We start from the raw sequence: 20,196 nt of genomic DNA on the forward strand, positions 1-20,196 counted from the left end.
ACAATACTGAGCTACCTCTTATTTGTTATATTTACAAGAAATCTACCCGGAAATTTGTGTTTAATTATAGTCAATTGTGTAAAGATGTTAATATCAGTGAAAATACATCTACTTCATGTAATTGCAGTAATTCCGAATATATTTATGGATCCATTTCCCATGTTATAACAGGAGATCTTAACATCGTTCAAGACCGAGAGTTAAAATCATTCCTCAGTAAAGGACCTAAATATCGTCCCCCGTCAATTATTAATAGGAATGAGTGTCGTAATATCATCAACGACTCACTCCATACTTACTGTATGAAATGGATAAAACGGGAAAAAGCTGACAAAAAATCTTTGGACTCTTTTTTTAATTCAGTAATGAAGATAGTTGATATACGTATTCAACATTTTAAAGAACATTTTACTATAAACAATAACCACAATAAACCTATTTCTCGTATCAAACATAAACTAAAAGAACTAGCCAAGGAATTTGTTTTTGTCCCGGCAGATAAAGCTGCTAATAATATTATCATTGTTTGACGTAAATTTTACATTGAGGTTCTGAAAAAGGAAATCACCAATTCACCAACATTCCAACTGACTCCATTTTCAGAAAACGAAATCTGTAACAAACATAAACTTTTAGCCACCGCTTTACAAGCAGAGCCAAATACAATGAAAGTCCCAACTATGTATTGGCTTCCGAAGCTACACAAAACCCCTTACAAATATAGATTTATTTCGTCTTCAAGCCATTGTTCAACTACTAAATTGTCTATTCTTCTTACCAGCACACTTGGTACAATTAAAAACCTGATAATAAATTGTTCAAATAAGGCCTTCGAAAATAGTGGAATAAATTACTTTTGGAGTGTCAAGAACTCGTTGGAAGTACTTGATAAATTGCATGCTTATATTGGTGATTTTGAATCTGTTCAAAGTTTTGATTTTTCTACCCTGTATACCACATTGCCTCACATTCTCATTAAGAAAAAATTCACACACCTAATTAAATGGGCATTCAAAAAATTAGAATGTGAATATATATGTTCAAACTCTTTTAGGTCATTTTTTAGTAGCAATAAACAAAAAAACTATGTTAATTGGACATGCTTTGATACTATATATGCCCTTGAATTTTTACTAGATAACATTTTTGTTCGCTTTGGGGATTCCGTATATCGTCAGATTATCGGAATTCCAATGGGGACTAACTGTGCACCACTTATTGCGGACCTGTTTTTGTATTGTTATGAGTTACAATTTATGACAAAAATAAGCAAAGACCCATCGAAACAACATCTGATAAACAAATTTAATAATACTTTTAGATATTTGGATGATATTTTGGCTCTCAATAATGACGACTTCAGTATGTATTTTAATCAAATTTATCCTGTTGGACTTACTTTAAATAAAGCTAATACTAACAATGACCACTGCCCTTTTCTCGATCTTGATATCTATATCACTAATGGAAAGCTGAATACTAAAATTTATGATAAAAGGGATGATTTTTCATTTCCTATCGTTAATTATCCGTTTTTAGATGGTGACGTTCCCTTGTCACCATCTTACGGTGTTTATATATCTCAACTTGTACGATTCGCTCGTGTATGTAACAATGTTTTAGATTTTAACGAGAGAAATTTATGTATTACTGAAAAATTATTACACCAGGGTTTTCGATATCACAAACTAGTCAAAACATTTACTAAATTTTATCATCGGTATAAAGACATCATTCGTAAATATAGCTCAACATGCAGACTTCTAATACGTTCAGGTATTTCACATCCAATTTTTTATGGTAATATTCTTTATAAAGCACAAAGGTGTCAGTATTCACCTCAGAAACTTACAAAACCTTTAAATAGACTTATTAAGAAGGGATATAATTACGATACTGTTGTCAAGTCATTAAAGATTGCATATTTTGGAGTTAATATTGAGTCACTGATAAGGTCTTTGCATCGGAACTAAACACATTATTTTTTTTTTTTTTAAAACAGTTGTTGGCATGACACGGGTTATGTTCTTCTCATATATGTTATGATGGTATGATACTAAACCCCTAACGGGAAGGATTGTGCCTGATGTTCATATGATGAAATCATAATCTTTCAGTCAGTTTAATTGAAGTCTGGAGCTGGCATGTCAGTTAACTGCTAGTAGTCTGTTGTTATTTATGTATTTTGTCATTTTGTTTATTTTCTTTGGTTACATCTTCTGACATCAGACTCGGATTTCTCTTGAACTGAATTTTAATGTGCGTATTGTTATGCGTTTACTTTACTACATTGGTTAGAGGTATAGGGGGAGGGTTGAGATCTCACAAACATGTTTAACCCCGCCGCATTTTTGCGCCTGTCCCAAGTCAGGAGCCTCTGGCCTTTGTTAGTCTTGTATTATTTTAATTTTAGTTTCTTGTGTACAATTTGGAAATTAGTATGGCGTTCATTATCACTGGACTAGTATATATTTGTTTAGGGGCCAGCTGAAGGACGCCTCCGGGTGCGGGAATTTCTCGCTACATTGAAGACCTGTTGGTGACCCTCTGCTGTTGTGTTTTTTTATTTGGTCGGGTTGTTGTCTCTTTGACACATTCCCCATTTCCATTCTCAATTTTATCTTTATTTTTACAATATTAGTAGCCTTTCTAACTTCATAGTATCTTCCAAATGAATTTTGGTTGATCATATTACATGTACTGTGATGGAATATGTACAACTGTTCAGCTTTTTACTTTGAGAACCGTTATATTTGAAAACAGTTATTTTTCAACTTATAAGTACAATGTACATACATATTCATCATTACAAGTACAAGTACATGTATATAATCTATCGATTTATTTTAAAAAGCACTCACATGCCATCCTTTCTACTATTAATGAACTATAATTTAATCTTATTCATTTCTATACTTCCAAAATGGATGATATGACAGTGACTGAATTTCTTTCTCAAATTGGGTAGAAATTTGTACAATATTTGAATTATTTCGTTCAACAGGAATTTCTGAATGTCTCTTCGTTACGCTGTAGTCACATTCCGGATGACATTAATTCATTATTGGAACTGTATTAACATTAGGAGAAAGAGACAAATTGAAAATGCCCTCATGGAATTAAAAAATGTCGCCGTAAGTGAAAAAGAAATTGGAAAATTTTAACCTGAATCTTCGACACTTAACAAAATTGCAGGAAAGCTTGAAGACAGACTATCACGGAAAAAGATAGAACTGTCAAATAAAGAGCACCAAGTAAGACCCCGTTTACACTGACAAAAAAACATCGATCTTTACTAAGATCGATCTTTGGTCCAGTGTCAACGGGTTAGATCGATCTTCAATCGGACTTAAAAAGTCTGCCTCTAGAGGTGGTTTTAAAAAGATCGATCTTTTTGTTGGTGTAAACGCTTAGGTCGATTGCGATCGATCTTTTTTCGGGTGAATGTTATATTTAGATACAAAATAAAGGTCAGACCGGTTATTTTTATATTGTAGTGTAAACGCACTGGATTAAATAAGATCGATCGCGATCGATCTTTCGTGAGCAATGTTAACGCAACCTGGGTTTTTTAAGATCGATTCAAATAAAGATATCGATTCAATTAATTTGTGGTGTGAACGGCGTCTTAGACAACTGGAAATGCCTATAGAAGAACCACCACCACAAGGAAATTTGAATTATAGGTAAATGTTTCTGGATTTACCTTCATCAGGAACGTTCAAAGCCAAACATTTGAAATCCGAAGATGTATAAGTACCGAAACCGTTGAAGAGCTATATATGTAAAAAAAACCTTAAATAGATAGCCAAATTCACCCCCTCCCGCCCCACCTGAATATAAAGTGGTCGTCCAAAGACAAACCAGATATATATATATATATATATATATATATATATATATATATATATGTCTCTGGACAAACCGAGTCAAAATAAAGCTGATTACTATAGATAAAAACTATAGATAATCATACCGTTTCATACGACCTTCAACTTAACAAGTTATCCCGATACCGTGTAGACTAGTTCAAACGAAAAGATCAACACGAAACAAACATGCCTTTTGAGTTACGTGTTATTCATTAGCAAACTAGATTAGACAGCAAAGAGTAATCAAGTAATTGAAAAACTTGAAACACCAAGCCCACTAATTATCTGGTATTCGAAGCGTTACTAAACCGTTTTCTAAAGAACTCATTGGGACACAAATGACAATAATAGACAATCAAGTAGTAGAGAAGATAGTCGAGCAGTCTATTAACAATGCTAGTAGTGAGATTTGTCAAGGTTATTGTAAATTGGGTGTAAATGTTCGACGGTGTTTAAATACTGTTTGTAATAGGCTGCGACTTTTAACTGCCCGAGGCTCTCAAAAAGGAAAACATGAAAGTCAATAACCGTTAATGATTTTAATTAAAGCGAAGTCGATCATAAACAACTGACTAGTACGATTTTGCTTGACCGCACAGAACAACAAAAAATAATGTCTTCGTTCATATGTGAAATTGTTGATAAAACTTTATTAAATGAATCTTTTCTTCTAATTTTGTTTTAAGGCGAAGGGTAAAATATTCTAGCTAACATGTATTTAGAAAAAGAAGTATGTTTATAGAGAGTTTATTTTGTCCATTATAACAAAAAAAAAATTGTCTCTCACGTTTCCAAATCAAAGTCCTTGATATTTTGTTCCTTTTTATTTTGTTACCCGTTTGCTTTTCTTATGCTTTTCATCATAAAGTTCACACAGCAACCCATTATGTTTCTGAATTACCTAGGTAAATAACAACTAATGTGAGGATATTTTATTCAAATACAATAAAAAATTAAAAACAATGTTATTTTGAAGCAGTGGTCATCTTTAATTGACAGCGGATGTTATTATCAAGCTACGGAAATCGTTATAGCAAAATGTTATATAATGCATGTGCCATGAGTTGAGGGGGGAAGGGGGGTATATATAATCTTGTATTTTCGCTAATCGGAGCTAGGAGACGTTTTAAATTATTCGTTGCATTGGGATTAAACATTTACTCAGTGATAATTTTTCAATGTTGTTTTTAACTGCTTCTATAAACAGGCATTGGCTACACACAGGCATGGCGACACACACTCGTGGCTCTTTTTAATACAACCGAATTTGAAATCGATATGAATATACACGTAACTATATGAATTAATGCGGCTCAGTTTTAGAAAAAGAAAATAAGGAAGTCAAATATCACGTAAAGCGCTACCAATATAAATATAGATCCCCGTGACACCCGTACGGTTACGCTTGACCGACAGAATAACCACACTTTAATGACGTTGATAAGTGAAAAGATTTGATACAATCTTTTTATTGTTGGTTTTGGGCTATAGATTTATTGAAATTATAGCTAACATTTCATAAAATAGTATTCTTAAAAAGATGTATGGTAACGAAACCGTGATTAAAGCTTTGGAATTTCTTTCTAATTCGGAGGTTGCATGTGCATGGTTTTATAACGGTAAGACTTTAAAGAGATGTCTTCTGCATTTACTTTGTGAACGTTTTTTTTCTTCTTCTATTTATTGCAACAACATTAAGTTTTTTCACTAAATTTTATCGTTAAACTTATATCTTAAGTTCAGCAAGGAATTAGGTCAATATTATGTGTGTTGCCAATAGTCTTCGTTCTCCGGTCTATCATGCTTCAAAGGGTTCATTTTTTTTTTAGAATAATTCAATTCGGAATGCACCCGTAACCATATAAAAGTAGTAGTCTGGTTACATGTACATGTTTTATCAGGAGGTGATAAGATGAAGTTCTTTTTGACTTTATAAAATGTGATAGAGTTATAAAATTGCATGGAATTGACAACTTCAAATTAGATTTTAATTATGCGTTCTTATATAAAATTCAAAAGATTTGGTATGAGAGCCAATAAGCCATCTCCAACGGAGTCCAAATGAGGTAGAAGTTGACTACAATTGGTCACGGTAGAGCTTTCAACAATTAGCAAACCAAAAGATATAAAAGGTCCCGAAATTAATGGAAATTGAAATATGAATTTCATTAGCATAAGTAAGGCTATAAAGAGCAAATCTCGGGGCCTTTATTAGCTGACTTACGAAGTATGGGTTTTGTCTATTGTTGAAGGCCTATAGTTGTTAATTTCTGTGTCATTTTGGTCTCTTGTAGAGAATTGTCTCATTGGCAAACATATTAACACAACATTTGTTTTTATGATTATATTTCTTTATTTTAGACTCATATACAGCAACATGGTGTTGTTTGGAGGCATTAACATGTCTGGATATGACTTTTTATCCAGAAATATATCACGATGTAGATGCACTCACCAGAGATGATGATATTTGTTGGTATGTTATACCAATGTATTTAGATATATGTGGATCTCAATTGTATAACAACAAAAGTTTCAATTATGCCACGATATATACATTATTTTTGTAAATAAGGTGTACTGTGTAAACAGTGGCTGTCAGCTTAAGTCTGGTTCATTTAATAGAAATGTTGTAGTGTGAATCAATCCTTTCTTTTTTAAACAACAACCATAATTATTATAACGATCGTGACGTTACAAGCGTCCAGTCGGATAGAGTATTTTTTGGCAAATACCACGGCAGATCGAGAGGGTAAAAGAGGCATATCCTTTTTGCAAATACCCCGGCTGCGTTAAAAATGAACGATATTGATTTAAGAACAGTAAATTGGTGAAAAATACACTGGCTATCAACCAATCAAAACCCTGGATTTTTACATAAGGTGTAATTATCATAAAAAATATCGCTCCCAGTAAGGCAAATGCTGAAAAATATATTTTTTCCAATATTTCAAGAAAGGTAAATGCCGATAGCAAATAATTCTCTGAGTATGCGATACAATAATTAAAATACAAATTATAATTTTTACTAGCACCAATATCTAACCGACTTGTATTTTAAATACATAAAGGAGACAAGCGCTGACTCGAATATATAAGTATGGTCATCTCTTGGACTTTTCTTGTCCAACAGTCAGAACTCTTGCTGCCGGAGTACGGAAGTCCTTTTGGCTGTGTGGGATGTATAAATTATATGAAGCCATATTTGATCGGAATATGACGTTATATATCTGATGCCACAATATGCCACGAATTCGATATACTTAAATGGCTGTATCATATCATATTTGTGTTGTGATCGTTATATAGATTACTTTTAATCTTTTTCGTTTTCTTATTTTGTGTGTATCACTTCTTACCTAAATATAATCCTGTCTCTTGCCAGGTCTACGAAGTATCTACTGGGATGCATTTCGGAAAATCTAAACACATTTTGTGACCGATACCAGTCCATAATGGAACAAACGTTCGGACATCATATACGAGTCATAATAGATAAGTACTCATACAATGGATCGTGTTACGAGGATTACGGCGATTACGATGATTACTGTAGGTTCTTCATATACATATATATAATAGTATATACAACTTTCCTGTTTTATAAGTTTTACCTAATAATATTTCCTTTCTGAATTAACCATGAAAATTAGTCTCAACTGGAAATCTTTGATAAAACTATTGTATTGCGCAATTTAACAGCGAGTGCAGTAGCTGTCTGTCAGTGTAATAAACTTTTGAATATTTATTGAAATATTTTAGAAATTAGTGTTTTCCCGTTATATATAGAAGGTTATTATTGACACATTGCTGGAGAGCTATTATTTATATGACTGAAACATAAAACAAAATGAGACTTGAAATAGAAAGTTCACAACCGGGAAGCTGAAATCCTCTCTTATGAAGTAAAGTTTTGTTTTCTACCGACCAAGTTATTTGTAAAATTTAAATGATAGAAATTGTATTTTTCACGATAATGCGTGAAGTTCCTGAGGTTTCGTCCCATATCCGAAGGTCCTTCGCCCTCAGATGCTGTTTTGGGTTTGGGGGAAGGTGGGGTATCAGACCCAACGCCGAGGTCCGGGTGTACACTTATAAAAGGCCTTGCTACGTGTATGTCACTGAGCGCAATAAAAAAAAACCGGAAGTTAAAGGGGATTGCAATCAAAAATCCGATTTTTTTGCATTTTGAAAATATAGACGAAGCTTCAATTGATCTATGCATGTTCCTTGATTTATACATTTGATTTTTGTTTTATGTACCATTATTGAAAAGACCTGCACTGTTTTTATTTTAGCTACTGATGACTATGTAACATGGGAAAGTACAACTTCAGCTTTTAAACAGAGCACCAGTAATGATAACGGTGCCATAATCGGCGGATGTGTTGGAGCTGTACTCGTCATTGTATTAATTCTTTCTTCATTGTTCGTTTACCGGAGATCCAAGAGGAAGGGGACCGAAAAGGGGTAATAATTCAACCATAATCGTTTATACTGGTAGCAGTTATATAATGTTGCTGTCAAGGTCATTGAAGGTTACAGGTAAAATGAAATAACATATCTTTATCATAGAAAAAGATTATTATAGCAACCAGGAAAAATATCAAGATCTGATAATTTTTCAGTTGTGTAATAAATGTATACACTGTCGCTACATAATTTACAGTAAACACTTGCTGGTACTTTGATCACATATCACTGGGGTAAAGCTGATGACCGTAACTGCATTCACGGTCATCCCAAGATGTCGGATGAAAAATTAGGTCAGTTTCTGTATTGTCTGTTAAAGTGTTTCTATATCATTTTCTTTACAAATCATACATTGAAACGATGAAAATTAATAAAAGAATCACTCGGAAATCACTAATTACTTCCGAGAAATGTGCATAAACGGGAAATTCGATTTGAAAAAATCGTGAAGATGACCGTAAATCATAATCAAAATATTTTCAAGATGACCGTAACATATAACAAGGATGACCGTGATTGGTAAAAAGATGACCGTAACTTGTAAAGGATGACCGTAATTTGTAAAGACTGACTGTAATTTATATAGGACAACCGTAACTTTTATAGGATGACCGTCAATTCTAAGAAATATCCGTATTTGTATTGAAAGCTTTTTGTTGAGTTTGTCGATCTCAATAGGGGCTCGGTTGGCGGATATAAATATGTTTCATAAACTTAATTTTTTAAAACTGTAATATAATTGGCCGTATTTAGGATTTATGACAATAATAGTAAATTGCATATTTCTCGTAAACAATGAAATATTTATTGATAACGACGTTAAAATTTTAACACAAATTGACAGCGATACGACGAAAACTTGAAGAAACATGAATGTATCCCTGGTACACGGATGCTTCATCTACACTATCATTTTCTATGTTTAGTGGACTGTGAAAATGGTATAAAACTGTTATTTGGCATTAGAATGAAAAAGGTCATACCATAGGGAAAATGTGTACTAAGTTTCAAGTTGATTTAACTTGAAGCTGGACAAACGGACAAACAAACAGACGAACGGACGAACGTACGCACAGACCAGAAAAACATTATGCCAATTAATGGAGCATAAAAAAACATTAATAATACATATGGATATTCGGTAATCGAGCCCATGTGTATGGTTCCAGAGCAAGCAGATTAAAATCTTAATTTGTCTTGATATATGCAGGCAGAAACACTCTTGAAATAGAACAAAAGAATTGAAGCTCTTTTTTTAGAGAAGGCGATAAATGTGTACTGTATTGTTTACTATAGTGACAAAAATTTTAAAAGTTAATAGTTCTCTACTTCTAAACAAATACAACGACAGTTTTCTTCTCACAGAGCTCCAGATAAGAATTCACAAATTGGGTTTTTAACCCACCATTTTCAAATATAATTGGGTGAAAAAAATTTTTTAATTGCATGATCAATTCCAATTCACCCCTCATGTTAATATCAAATTGGGTTTTTCACCACCAAGCTCCTTAATGTATTGGGTTTCTCATCGACACAATATTGAATATTTAGGCAATAGCAACCCCAGATTTTTTCCATCTTAAATATGTTTCTTTCTTTGTATAGCTGTTTTATTTGGTTTAGGGTTAGGGTTATTTGATAGCTGTTTTATTTGGTTTATTCACTGAGGAGCAATTGTAGGATTAATTTGTGTTCCGTTTCAAACCTTCTGCCAATTTTGTATTTTCTCATATAAACTGTAAAAAAACGGATAGGTGTATTCACAGGCACTCGTCTTATACCTTTATATAATAAATTCTGCATGTGTGTGTATTCATTAATTAACAGTAAAATGAAAAAAAAATAGTAAATAAACTCTAATTATACTTAAACGGTTTTGTTTTATTCCAATTTTCATAAATCTGGGTTTATTTGTCTTTTATTAGAACTTTTGGTTTCTGATGCTTTATCATGTCATAATTGATTTGGCCTTTCACTTTTTCCATCTGATTTCGTTTTTGAGGAAACCCTGCCTGTTTTTATTAGCAATGTTCTCGTTAAGGTACGCACACACGCCCGTGTGTTCGATGGACACTTCCTAAAAACACTGGCTGAGTCTTGTTATCATCATAACTTTTCCTCAGCTTTTCAAAAGAAGCAGAAAACATGCTTCTATTCAATATTTTTACCGGACATTCACTTTCGTTTTAATTCAATGTATGTTATGATAAATCCCGAGCAATGCGAAAAAAATATGACTACATGACACACGCTAATTGGATAAACGCCGAGAAGATCGAAATGTTTTCAAAAACACGTGTACAATATGACTACATGACACACGCTAATTGGATAAACGCCGAGAATATCGAAATGTTTTCAAAAACACGTGTACCCTTTGAGCAACGGAAAACTCTAACAGGGACCCATTTCAGCTACTTGATGCAGGGATCTATTTTTAGAACGAAAGGAAATTTCCTATTATAAATATTATAAAAATAGTTTACGCGACGACTGTAAACAGATAAGGGTAAATAACGCAAATGGTAGCCAATAAAAGAGTTGAGAACTCATGGTTTTGGCATATTATTGGGTTTTCATTTGAATTAATTGGGTTATTGAACCCTGCAATGGGCAATTGCATTGGGTTTTTTATTATTTGTATTGCGTGATCACGCAAATACGCAGCTTATCTGGAGCTCTGTAATCTCAATTACGAAGTGTTTTATTTTAAAAACACCATTTGCATAAGTTTTTAATTTATCTATTACACAGTAATGCAAAACAATAAGATATCAAGTCGACGACATGGGTTGGATGTAGAAAATGCTTAACCTCCGATTTTTTATTTTTTTTAACGAGGGACGGAGAACATATCAATCTTTTAGTTCAGAAATTTTCGTATCTGCCCTTCCATTATGTGAATCAAGAAAAAATTCCCCAAAATAGGTAACGATTGTATCGAAAAGAGAAAATCGAGTGCACCTTTTTATGTTAGGGCATGTTTGAGGTGTATATTTTGTCTTTAAAACGTACAAAGCAAGAGTATTTGATATAGCATCTCGCTTCAGATTCTATCATTTTTATATATCAAAGCTACAGGTTGACTTTATAACGTAAAAAATGACAGTACGAAAAGATGAAAATTGAATATATGGGTCAAGTGAAATACCTATCTAATGAATCACAAAAACAGTAGGTGTGTTCGAATAGCTATTTTTTCTAAAAGTTCTTGACGACAGTCTTTTAATTTGGATGATGGAAATGAATATCTTCGAAAAAATATGATTTTCTTGTGTGTGATAACTAGGGTTTATAATCTTCAACCACTGAAAATATTTAGTCTGCCCTTCCACGAAATATTTAATTAGAATTTTTTTTAAAATGCTTATGAATGTTCGAAAATTCCACCTGACATCCGATCAAATAATATTTTTAAGTTGAATCAATGCAGACAAGATCATTAACTGATGCTCATTAGGTTGTAGATACATTTGTCTTTTAAAATACAACTGACATATAAGGATCGTAACGGTGCTATGTGGACGAATTTGTCAGTTTTCAAGAGCAAAATTGGTAGAGCGTCATCCCTACAATGGCTTCCATTTCTACGATTGTGAGCATGAACTGGCGTAATGGGGAGATAATTTTGACGAAGTATAATCCTGACTGTATGAATAACATTTCTGTATATATACAAATTGACAACGTTCCGCCTTGTGATACGCTATTCGCACAAGACTATTTTAAGGATCTATTTTGCTGGAGCTCACCTTCACTAGTTTAGTCGTATGATATTTTCAAAATATTTTCTGTGATTTTATTTGCACGACAAAATGGAAGACGATATAATATCAATGGGTGTACATGCATTGGCATTTTTAAATATGTGTATTTATTATAATGCATTAAAAGGAATCCCAGAAATAACAAAAATCTTTTGTCGTGCAGTTGGAGGCTGTGCACCGCATTTTTTTTCATTATACTTGTAAGGTGTCATTTTATCGCGCTTTTGTAGCATGTTTTCCCTACCTGTTTATTTGCATGTCTTTTTGCAAATTCATTTTAAAAATTAAACCCTCTACCGTAAAAAAGATACATATGGTAAACTTTGCATTTGAAGCACGTCTTATTTTCTTCTACCTATAGGATAATACTCTCATATTAATATGTTTATACCAACACGATTTATCATTTGATACAAAAAGGTAGTTTCTTAGAATTGAGGGTCATCCTTTAAAAGTTACGGTCATCATTTACAAATTACGGTCATCTTAAAACCAATTACGGTCACCCTTGTTATGAATCGCTGTTTCTGTTACGGTCATCTCGATTGTGATTTACGGTCATCTTCACGATTTTTTCAAATCGAAATTCCTGTTTCATGCACATTTCTCTGTAGTAATTAGTGATTTCCGTGTGAATCTTTTATAAATTATCATCGTTTCAATGTATGATTTGTAAAGAAAATGATATAGAAACACTTAAACAGACAATACAGAAACTGACCTAATTTTTCATCCGACATCTTGGGATGACCGTGAATGCAGTTACGGTCATCAGCTTTACCCCAGTGCATATAGAGTAAACCGATTGCTCCGACAAAAACCCAAACGGACAAATAACAACGAACAACTTAATGTCCATATTGCCTGACTTGGAACAGGTATATAATATTGCAGAGTTTGGCTAAATTAACGTGCGCACAAACCTCAGTCTCCTTACTTATACGCCCTGCAGGGCCGTAACTAGGGTTTGAATTCAGGGGAGGCAGGGTTTTGGGAGCCGCCGACTGAGGCCCGTGTTAGAAGGAGGGGTTGGAGGGCGCAGCCCCCCGCCGATTTTTTTCTCTCAGTAAAATGGCTAAAAATGACCCATTTCCTTCGATTTCCTTACTTTAAGAAACATCAGTATTGCTTGAACCTGGAAACATTTTTTATGCAAAAACAAGCTGAGATTGCTGTTCGGGGTGAGCCAAGGCTCCGTCTTGAAGGCCGTTGTTTGACCTATAAATATTAACATTAAATACATTGTGACCGCGGAATTTTTTCTCAATATTGCTAAAAATCACCCGTTTTCCCTCGATTTCCTTACTATAAGAAACATCAGTATTGCTGGATCCTGGAAGCAATTTTTATGCAAACAATTATTATCTGTATTTAAAGATATTTTTGTTAGAAATCAAACTGGTAAGATGAAAAAAAAACCATATACAGCAAGATCATAGAACGCAAGATTTTTTTTGATCGAGGACCTTGAAATTCAATATTGTTGAAAGCTGAACAGACATGTATATAACTACAACCAGGGACTTTCTATACTAGTATATACTTAGTATAGAAAGTCCCTGCTACAACGAATGGGAGTGTTTAACTACTAACGCATTGACCATGATGTTCTCGTACGATTGGGAGACGTTAAAGCATTGCTGCAAAGTTTCATATGTGTTCTCGAACGAATACTGAATAACAGACGGGCGGCCACATGAATTTTTTAAAAAAAAATACTGAAACGGTTCACTTTCGATCAAAAATCCGGAAAATAACAGATATGTCACGTATCATGATAACACTGTTAAAACTGTAAACTTGTTTTGTTTATAATATAAATTCAAGTTCTTCTTGTACATATTATATTGTCAGTATTTCATTTTATTACTCAAAAAAAAATGGTGTAGAAAATTCAGGGGAGGCAGTTGCCTCCCCTGCCTCATAGGTAGTTACGGCCCTGCGGCCTGCACGTCTATATGTAAACAGTAAATGTTTGTGATGCCAAAAAGGTCAAATACTTTTAAACATCTAAAGTAAAAAGACTATACGAAGGATATTCAAAACTGTAAAAGTTGACTATCTAAAGAGAGTTGCAGTATTAGTTTTAGTATAATTACGGAAAGGTTTTCATCCAAATAAATTGTTGATTAATACATAACGATAATTGAAAGTTTCTACAGCAGAACCAGTTTTTTCAGCGCAAACTTGTGGCGTGGCCAAAAACTCTCCAAAGTCTTAATAGATAAGACGTATGGGGATATAAGTCACTTCCCTACAAAACCTCCCTTTTCATCATTTTTATGATCGACCTAGGTATATCGTATGGGGGTCACTTTACAATTTTATAATCATAAGTAATCAGAATAAGTAAAAGGGTATATGGGGTGCACATCATAGATGAAGACAGCAACCCAGTAACATACTAGCAATAAAACCGTAAAACCCCTAGTTTTATATAACAAAATACAATAAATCATAGAGCTTACCACAGAATATATGTAATTTTGATATGATTAAACGACGGTTGTAACTAGTGGATCTGATGACCATTTCCCAGCATCCGATTTCGACCCAATGTGGAATGATGACTCCCATGTTTTAATTTTCAATGTAGTGTTTAGCCTGTTGTGAGTCAGTTTTCTCTCCTTATGTCATAATGTTTTCATTTTGTTTCTTCGTCTTAATCATTGCATTCCCATCTGGATTTATCTATCCTTTTTTATGATAATTGTGATTATTTTTTTTAGGACTGAAGAGAATGATAATGCTGCCTACAATTTGGCACACAGAGGCTCAGTTGACTATGCTGAAATTCGTGAAGTTAATATGGATCCGGACCAAGTATGTTTGTAAATATTACACTGCGTTTACAAATACAATTGAGTATTCGGTACTATTATTTGATAAAAGATTATCATCGCTGGTTTATGCAAAACAGTTGTGTGTTTTTTTTTATCAGAAGTCATCTGTTTTAAGATGAAACAAGGCTACTTTTTTGGGGAAAATATTTGAGTATTTAACTGTCCTCTTGACTTGGAATGACATTTTTATAGTCAAACCAAAATACTAATAAAAGTACATGCTTAGTCATATTATGTTTATTTTTATGTACATTTTTGTACTAGTAAATGGAAATGTCCTACTACTTAATCCTCTTTGAAGTAACCATACCAATCAATCGTAGAGACTAACAGTCATGGCATAAAAAATACACGAAAAGTCAAATGATTCAGCATGTCTATGGCTAATGAAACTGCTTCAATGAGACATCAAACAAACATCAGAAACAACCAAACAACATCGACAGAATTAAATAACGATGTAGTTGTAATTAACTGGTATGAATTAAAGGCATAAGAAGTTACCCGATGTTCACTCTGGTTTTCTCCGCCAATAAAAACTTGCCGTCACAATTTGACCAAGAGGGCTCAAAAAAAGAGGGACGAAAGATACCAAAGGGACAGTCAAACTCATAAATCTAAAACAAACTGACAACGCCATGGCTAAAAATAAAAAAGACAAACAGAAAAACAATAGTACACACGACACAACATAGAAAACTAAAGAATAAACAACACGAACCCCAAAGTTTCCAAATATATCTTCATTTATCAATCAATATATTTTCAGGCACGGTATGTTAAACTCAAACTAGGGCATCATGAAAATCAGAACGTCACATACGGCTTAGAGAATGATCAGACTGGTGAACATGATGCATCTGTGTTTACCATAGCAACGGATTCTCCAAAACCTGGATACGATGGTCTATCTAATTTCCAAAGACATAAAATGGAAAGGCAATATACAACACTGTCAGAAAATGAGGGAAATGATTATATTTTGCGACCTGAATCAGTTCCAGATCTAAGACTTATGATGCATATAAAGGACGAAAATGACATCAATTACCCAGATGGACATGACTATTTTGTACCGGAAGCTGACACTCCCCCTCTTACACCAAAGAGTGCAAGATACGACGCAGAATCGACACATATCTAGTTTTTTGAATTACACACATTCAAATAAAGTGATGAAAAAAAAATACAAATGTGGATAGCATAAAAAAATTAGGTCTAACATTAAGATACTGAATTATATTATTAAATATTGAAAAATTCTACGAAGTTCCTTGTAAATAACTTATTGTCGACTAGTTGAAGGCATTACTCGAACATTTGGCTTACGCATAACTCGGACAGTCTTGATTCCAAATTCCAGTGAGACATAATTTTACAAAAGTTTGTCAAAGCAGTTGTGTTAAGTATAAAAAAGAAGATGTGGTATGACTGCCAATGAGACAACTGTCCACAAGAGACCAAAATGACACAGACATTAACAACTATAGGTCATCGTACGGCCTACAACAATGAGCAAAGCCCATACCGCTTAGTTAGCTATAAAAGGCCCCGATATGACAATGTTAACGAGAAAACTAAAGGCCTTATTTATATTAAAAAAATGAACGAAAAACAAATATGTAACACATAAACAAACGACAACCACTGAATTACAGGCTCCTGACTTGGGACAGGCACAAACATAAATAATGTGGCGGGGTTAAACATGTTAGCGGGATCCCAACCCTCCCCCTAACCTGGGACAATGGTATAACAGTACAACATAAGAACGAACTATAAAAATCAGTTGAAAAAGGCTTTAAGTTAACTCATCAGATGGACAAACATACAATTGGACGTGGCCGGGTACTTGTACATCCCGACAACAAAAAGACACTAGGAACAGATCTGAGAGTACTCGCAGTTATCTGACAACTGGTTCAAAGCCACTAACAACTAATAAAAAAATTATGCATCTAAGACTAACTAAGGCCCAAGAAAATTAAATTTTTGAGAACGATTTCAAATTTGCGCATAATGTATTGAAATCATGCGATTAAGAAATATGAATGAATTGCACAAAATTGCTGATGAGCGGCACTATTACATAAACGTCATAATTTACGCCTTTTTATAAATTTCGTCATATATTTTGTTGTCATGTCAACTCATTAAATATGCAATTTGATTTGATATTCTGGAGACTTTTTACCATAAGGTGTTTTGTAAGGACAAACGAAAGAGCAAATTTAAGATAATTCAAATAGGAACATACAAATAAGAAGAAGTGGTATTATTATAAATGAAAAACTATCCAACAGATACCAAATAACGTAAAAGGTTGCAACTACAAATCTCCTCATAATAAATGTGTACAAATGTTCAATTGACAAAATTAAATGAAAGACAGACGAAAACAGGAGAAAAGAGACTCAAAAGTACACATCTCTGATTTTGTAATCTCAAGACAAAAAAGGTCAAATATAACATCATCCTTTTATATACATATTTAATAAATTTAACAGATACATAAAAACTGTCTTACAAAGTTATATAAATGTTTTGATTTGAAGTCGTCTAGCTGTTTTGTAGCACTACATTGGATCTCGCATTGAACTTGCCACAAACTGTATACTGTGTTGTATAAATGTTTTGATCTGAAGTCGTCTAGCTGTTTTGTAGCACTGCATTGGATCTCGCATTGAACTGGTCACAATCTGAACTGTATACATCTGAAAAAGAAAGAGAAAGATTTTAGTTGAAGATGTTTTTCAAGTTTATTAATAGTTTAACTATTACATATATATACATGTAATATTACAAAAAATGTATATATAAAATAACAGTAATATATGACGATTATATTTGCACGGACATTGAGGATTTGTAGGATAATATAAAATTTACCAAGAGTTGTTTTTCGTCTAATAAACATTTCACAGGTTGATTTGGTGACGTATGTTGGAAAGAAGCCAGTATGCAGTATTTGCAATTATGATAGTTATTTGTATTTTTACAACAAGTCAATAATAAAAATTTGATAGTTATATTAGGTACTGACCATACTTGTGTGGGAGTCAGAGGTTTTGTTTCGGATTTCAAGTTTTATGACTAAAATCTATAACCCAATTTTTTATTTTTTGTTATTAAAATGTAGGAGTAAGAAATATTTTTGAAACTCAATATTCCGTGAAAGTAAGTTTTTTTCTTCTATATTTTCATTTGAAACAAACAAAAACAAAGGTTATTTGAATAAGGTTATTTCGTTATTGACAACAATCCGTTTTAGAAAAAGAAATAGAAAATATGCTCTTCTACCATTGTCTTAGCACTCTACAGTAAAACTATTTGAAGTGAACCAACCTAAAAGTCATATTTAATATAGGATAATCTATTATCCTTGTACCATGTGTACACTTCTAAGTTTTAGAATTATATAAAACCAAAAAATTACTGTTCAAAATTTTGTACGCTAGGCGTGCGTTTGTCTACAAAAGACGCAAGAGTGACGCTCGAATAAAAAAAAGTCAAAAAGGTTAAATAGAGTACAATATATATAGAAAATTTTAACAAGTTGAAAATAAATAATAATATGAGAAACGAATTAGTTTCACTTCTTTTAAATAAGTTGAATAAAAGAAATAAACTTTATTCAAAGTTATCCTTTATTATCATCTCGTATACTTTTATTGTACTACATTTGAAATAAATTCGGTTGTTTTGAAATGACAGAAGATGTTCATCTTCACAAATCGAAAGAATTTACAAAATACCGACAAATGACTGAAACAAATTTATCAAAAGAATGATCAAGTGGCATCTAATTACCAACAAGACAGCTTCAGTAACGGAACACACAGGGACTATCCTCAGCCTGTTAATTATTTTATTGCTCAATTAAAGGGCGTTATCACTGATTAGTTAGGGACGTAATCGTTTATCATAAAATCTGCTGGCATACCGGTCGTTAGCACCACCTTGTTGAATTATCTGATCTTTCTTTGGTTTTAAGAATCCGTTTAAACTCCCGTTTCTTTGCACTTAGGTGTTAAGTAACACCGAATTAATGTCCAAATAATAGCCATGTTGTAAAACGATAAAAGATGACCATTCCCATGTGAAAAGGCTAAATTAACGGACGTTGATAATTACATCAAACGGTCAAGAAATTTTATACCGTTTTTGTTTTAAAATAAAGTTACCTATAATTGTTCGTTCTTTTGAAACAAATAAAAACAGGGTTCAAACTAATGAAAAACAATTTAAATATGATCTTTAATTGAATTTTTATACTTAATCTGCCTTTGTATTTTAAAGTGTAAGAATTTAATAAAAAAAAAATGAACGAATGGACATTTTTTTTGAAGTTATAAGCAACAAAAAAAAACAAAAAAAAAAACAAAAAAAAAAAAAACAAAAAAAGGGAAAGGAAAATGTTCTGATTTTTGAATTTTAATTGTTTCGTTTTCATTATTACACTGTTAAAAACCAACCATCGCTGTTCTCCTATTCCATAACGGAAAACGTTTTTTTTAGGATTTATAAATGAATAAATTATTCTGTTTTATTTCAAACAAATGAATAATTGATGATAATATTAAATAATACATTTCTTCTGAAAAACAAGAATACTGTAGAAAATGTTACGATTTTCGTCGTTTGCATTTTTTTCTTCAAAAACAAGAAGAATTGTGCAAATTCATACTTAAGACCTCAAAATAATATAAAAATAGGGTAAAATGAAAAAAATACAATTTTCGCTTCTTCTTCTGCTGAACTTAACATAAAGATATAGTCTTAGATAATATTGTTAAATTGTGAACATGTTTATTATTACAGCAAAATATTTGTATGTTAACGGAGAAGAAGAAAAATACAGAATAAAACACGTATAAAAATTTAACAAAGGAAGCCTGGAACTAAAAATAATTGTAAAGTTGAAAGTTTAGATTTTGTATGACTTGAACTAGTTTTTTCCAATCAAATTATAATGTGTCAATATCACATAATTTGAAAATATATAATTAAAAGGAGATATGTTTATCTGTGACAAAAATCGAACCACACATTTGTAAATCTCATTTGTCTATAACGTTGAAACGTGATACAAAAGTTTTCAAATTCCGAACTTATAAATTTCATACGTCTAGTGGAAAAAATATAGCTTTTTAATTTAAGATTTTTTTTCAGCAACTACGGTTACCTTGATAAACTTTAAGTGATGTAAACTTTAAAGATACGTAGAAACGTATGGTTGGA

General features: G+C 32.6%; 1 protein-coding gene across 2 annotated transcripts; it reads left to right on the forward strand.

The window, feature by feature from the left end:
- The first annotated feature begins 5,320 nt into the window (after positions 1-5,320).
- Positions 5,321-16,218, forward strand: LOC143080348 (uncharacterized). Of its 2 annotated transcripts, XM_076256160.1 has the most exons (6): positions 5,322-5,491; positions 6,234-6,348; positions 7,258-7,424; positions 8,171-8,342; positions 14,842-14,935; positions 15,725-16,218. In XM_076256160.1, the coding sequence occupies exons 1-6, from the start codon at positions 5,413-5,415 to the stop codon at positions 16,097-16,099; spliced, it is 1,002 nt and encodes a 333-aa protein (XP_076112275.1). In that variant the 5' UTR covers positions 5,322-5,412; the 3' UTR covers positions 16,100-16,218. The 2 variants fall into 2 exon arrangements, with proteins under 2 accessions (XP_076112283.1, XP_076112275.1); XM_076256168.1 differs by lacking the exons at positions 7,258-7,424; positions 8,171-8,342 and having other exon boundaries at positions 5,321-5,491.
- The last annotated feature ends 3,978 nt before the right edge of the window (positions 16,219-20,196 follow it).

This window comes from Mytilus galloprovincialis, chromosome 1 (genome assembly GCF_965363235.1).
Source record: "Mytilus galloprovincialis chromosome 1, xbMytGall1.hap1.1, whole genome shotgun sequence".
Lineage (NCBI taxonomy): Eukaryota > Metazoa > Mollusca > Bivalvia > Mytilida > Mytilidae > Mytilus > Mytilus galloprovincialis.

Excerpts from the sequence above, each read along its gene's own strand:
- LOC143080348 (XM_076256160.1), top strand. The coding sequence starts at position 5,413 with ATGTATGGTAACGAAACCGTGATTAAAGCTTTGGAATTTCTTTCTAAT. Across the intron at positions 6,349-7,257 it reads AGAGATGATGATATTTGTTG|GTCTACGAAGTATCTACTGG; the intron begins GTATGTTATACC and ends GTCTCTTGCCAG. Across the intron at positions 14,936-15,724 it reads TTAATATGGATCCGGACCAA|GCACGGTATGTTAAACTCAA; the intron begins GTATGTTTGTAA and ends ATATATTTTCAG.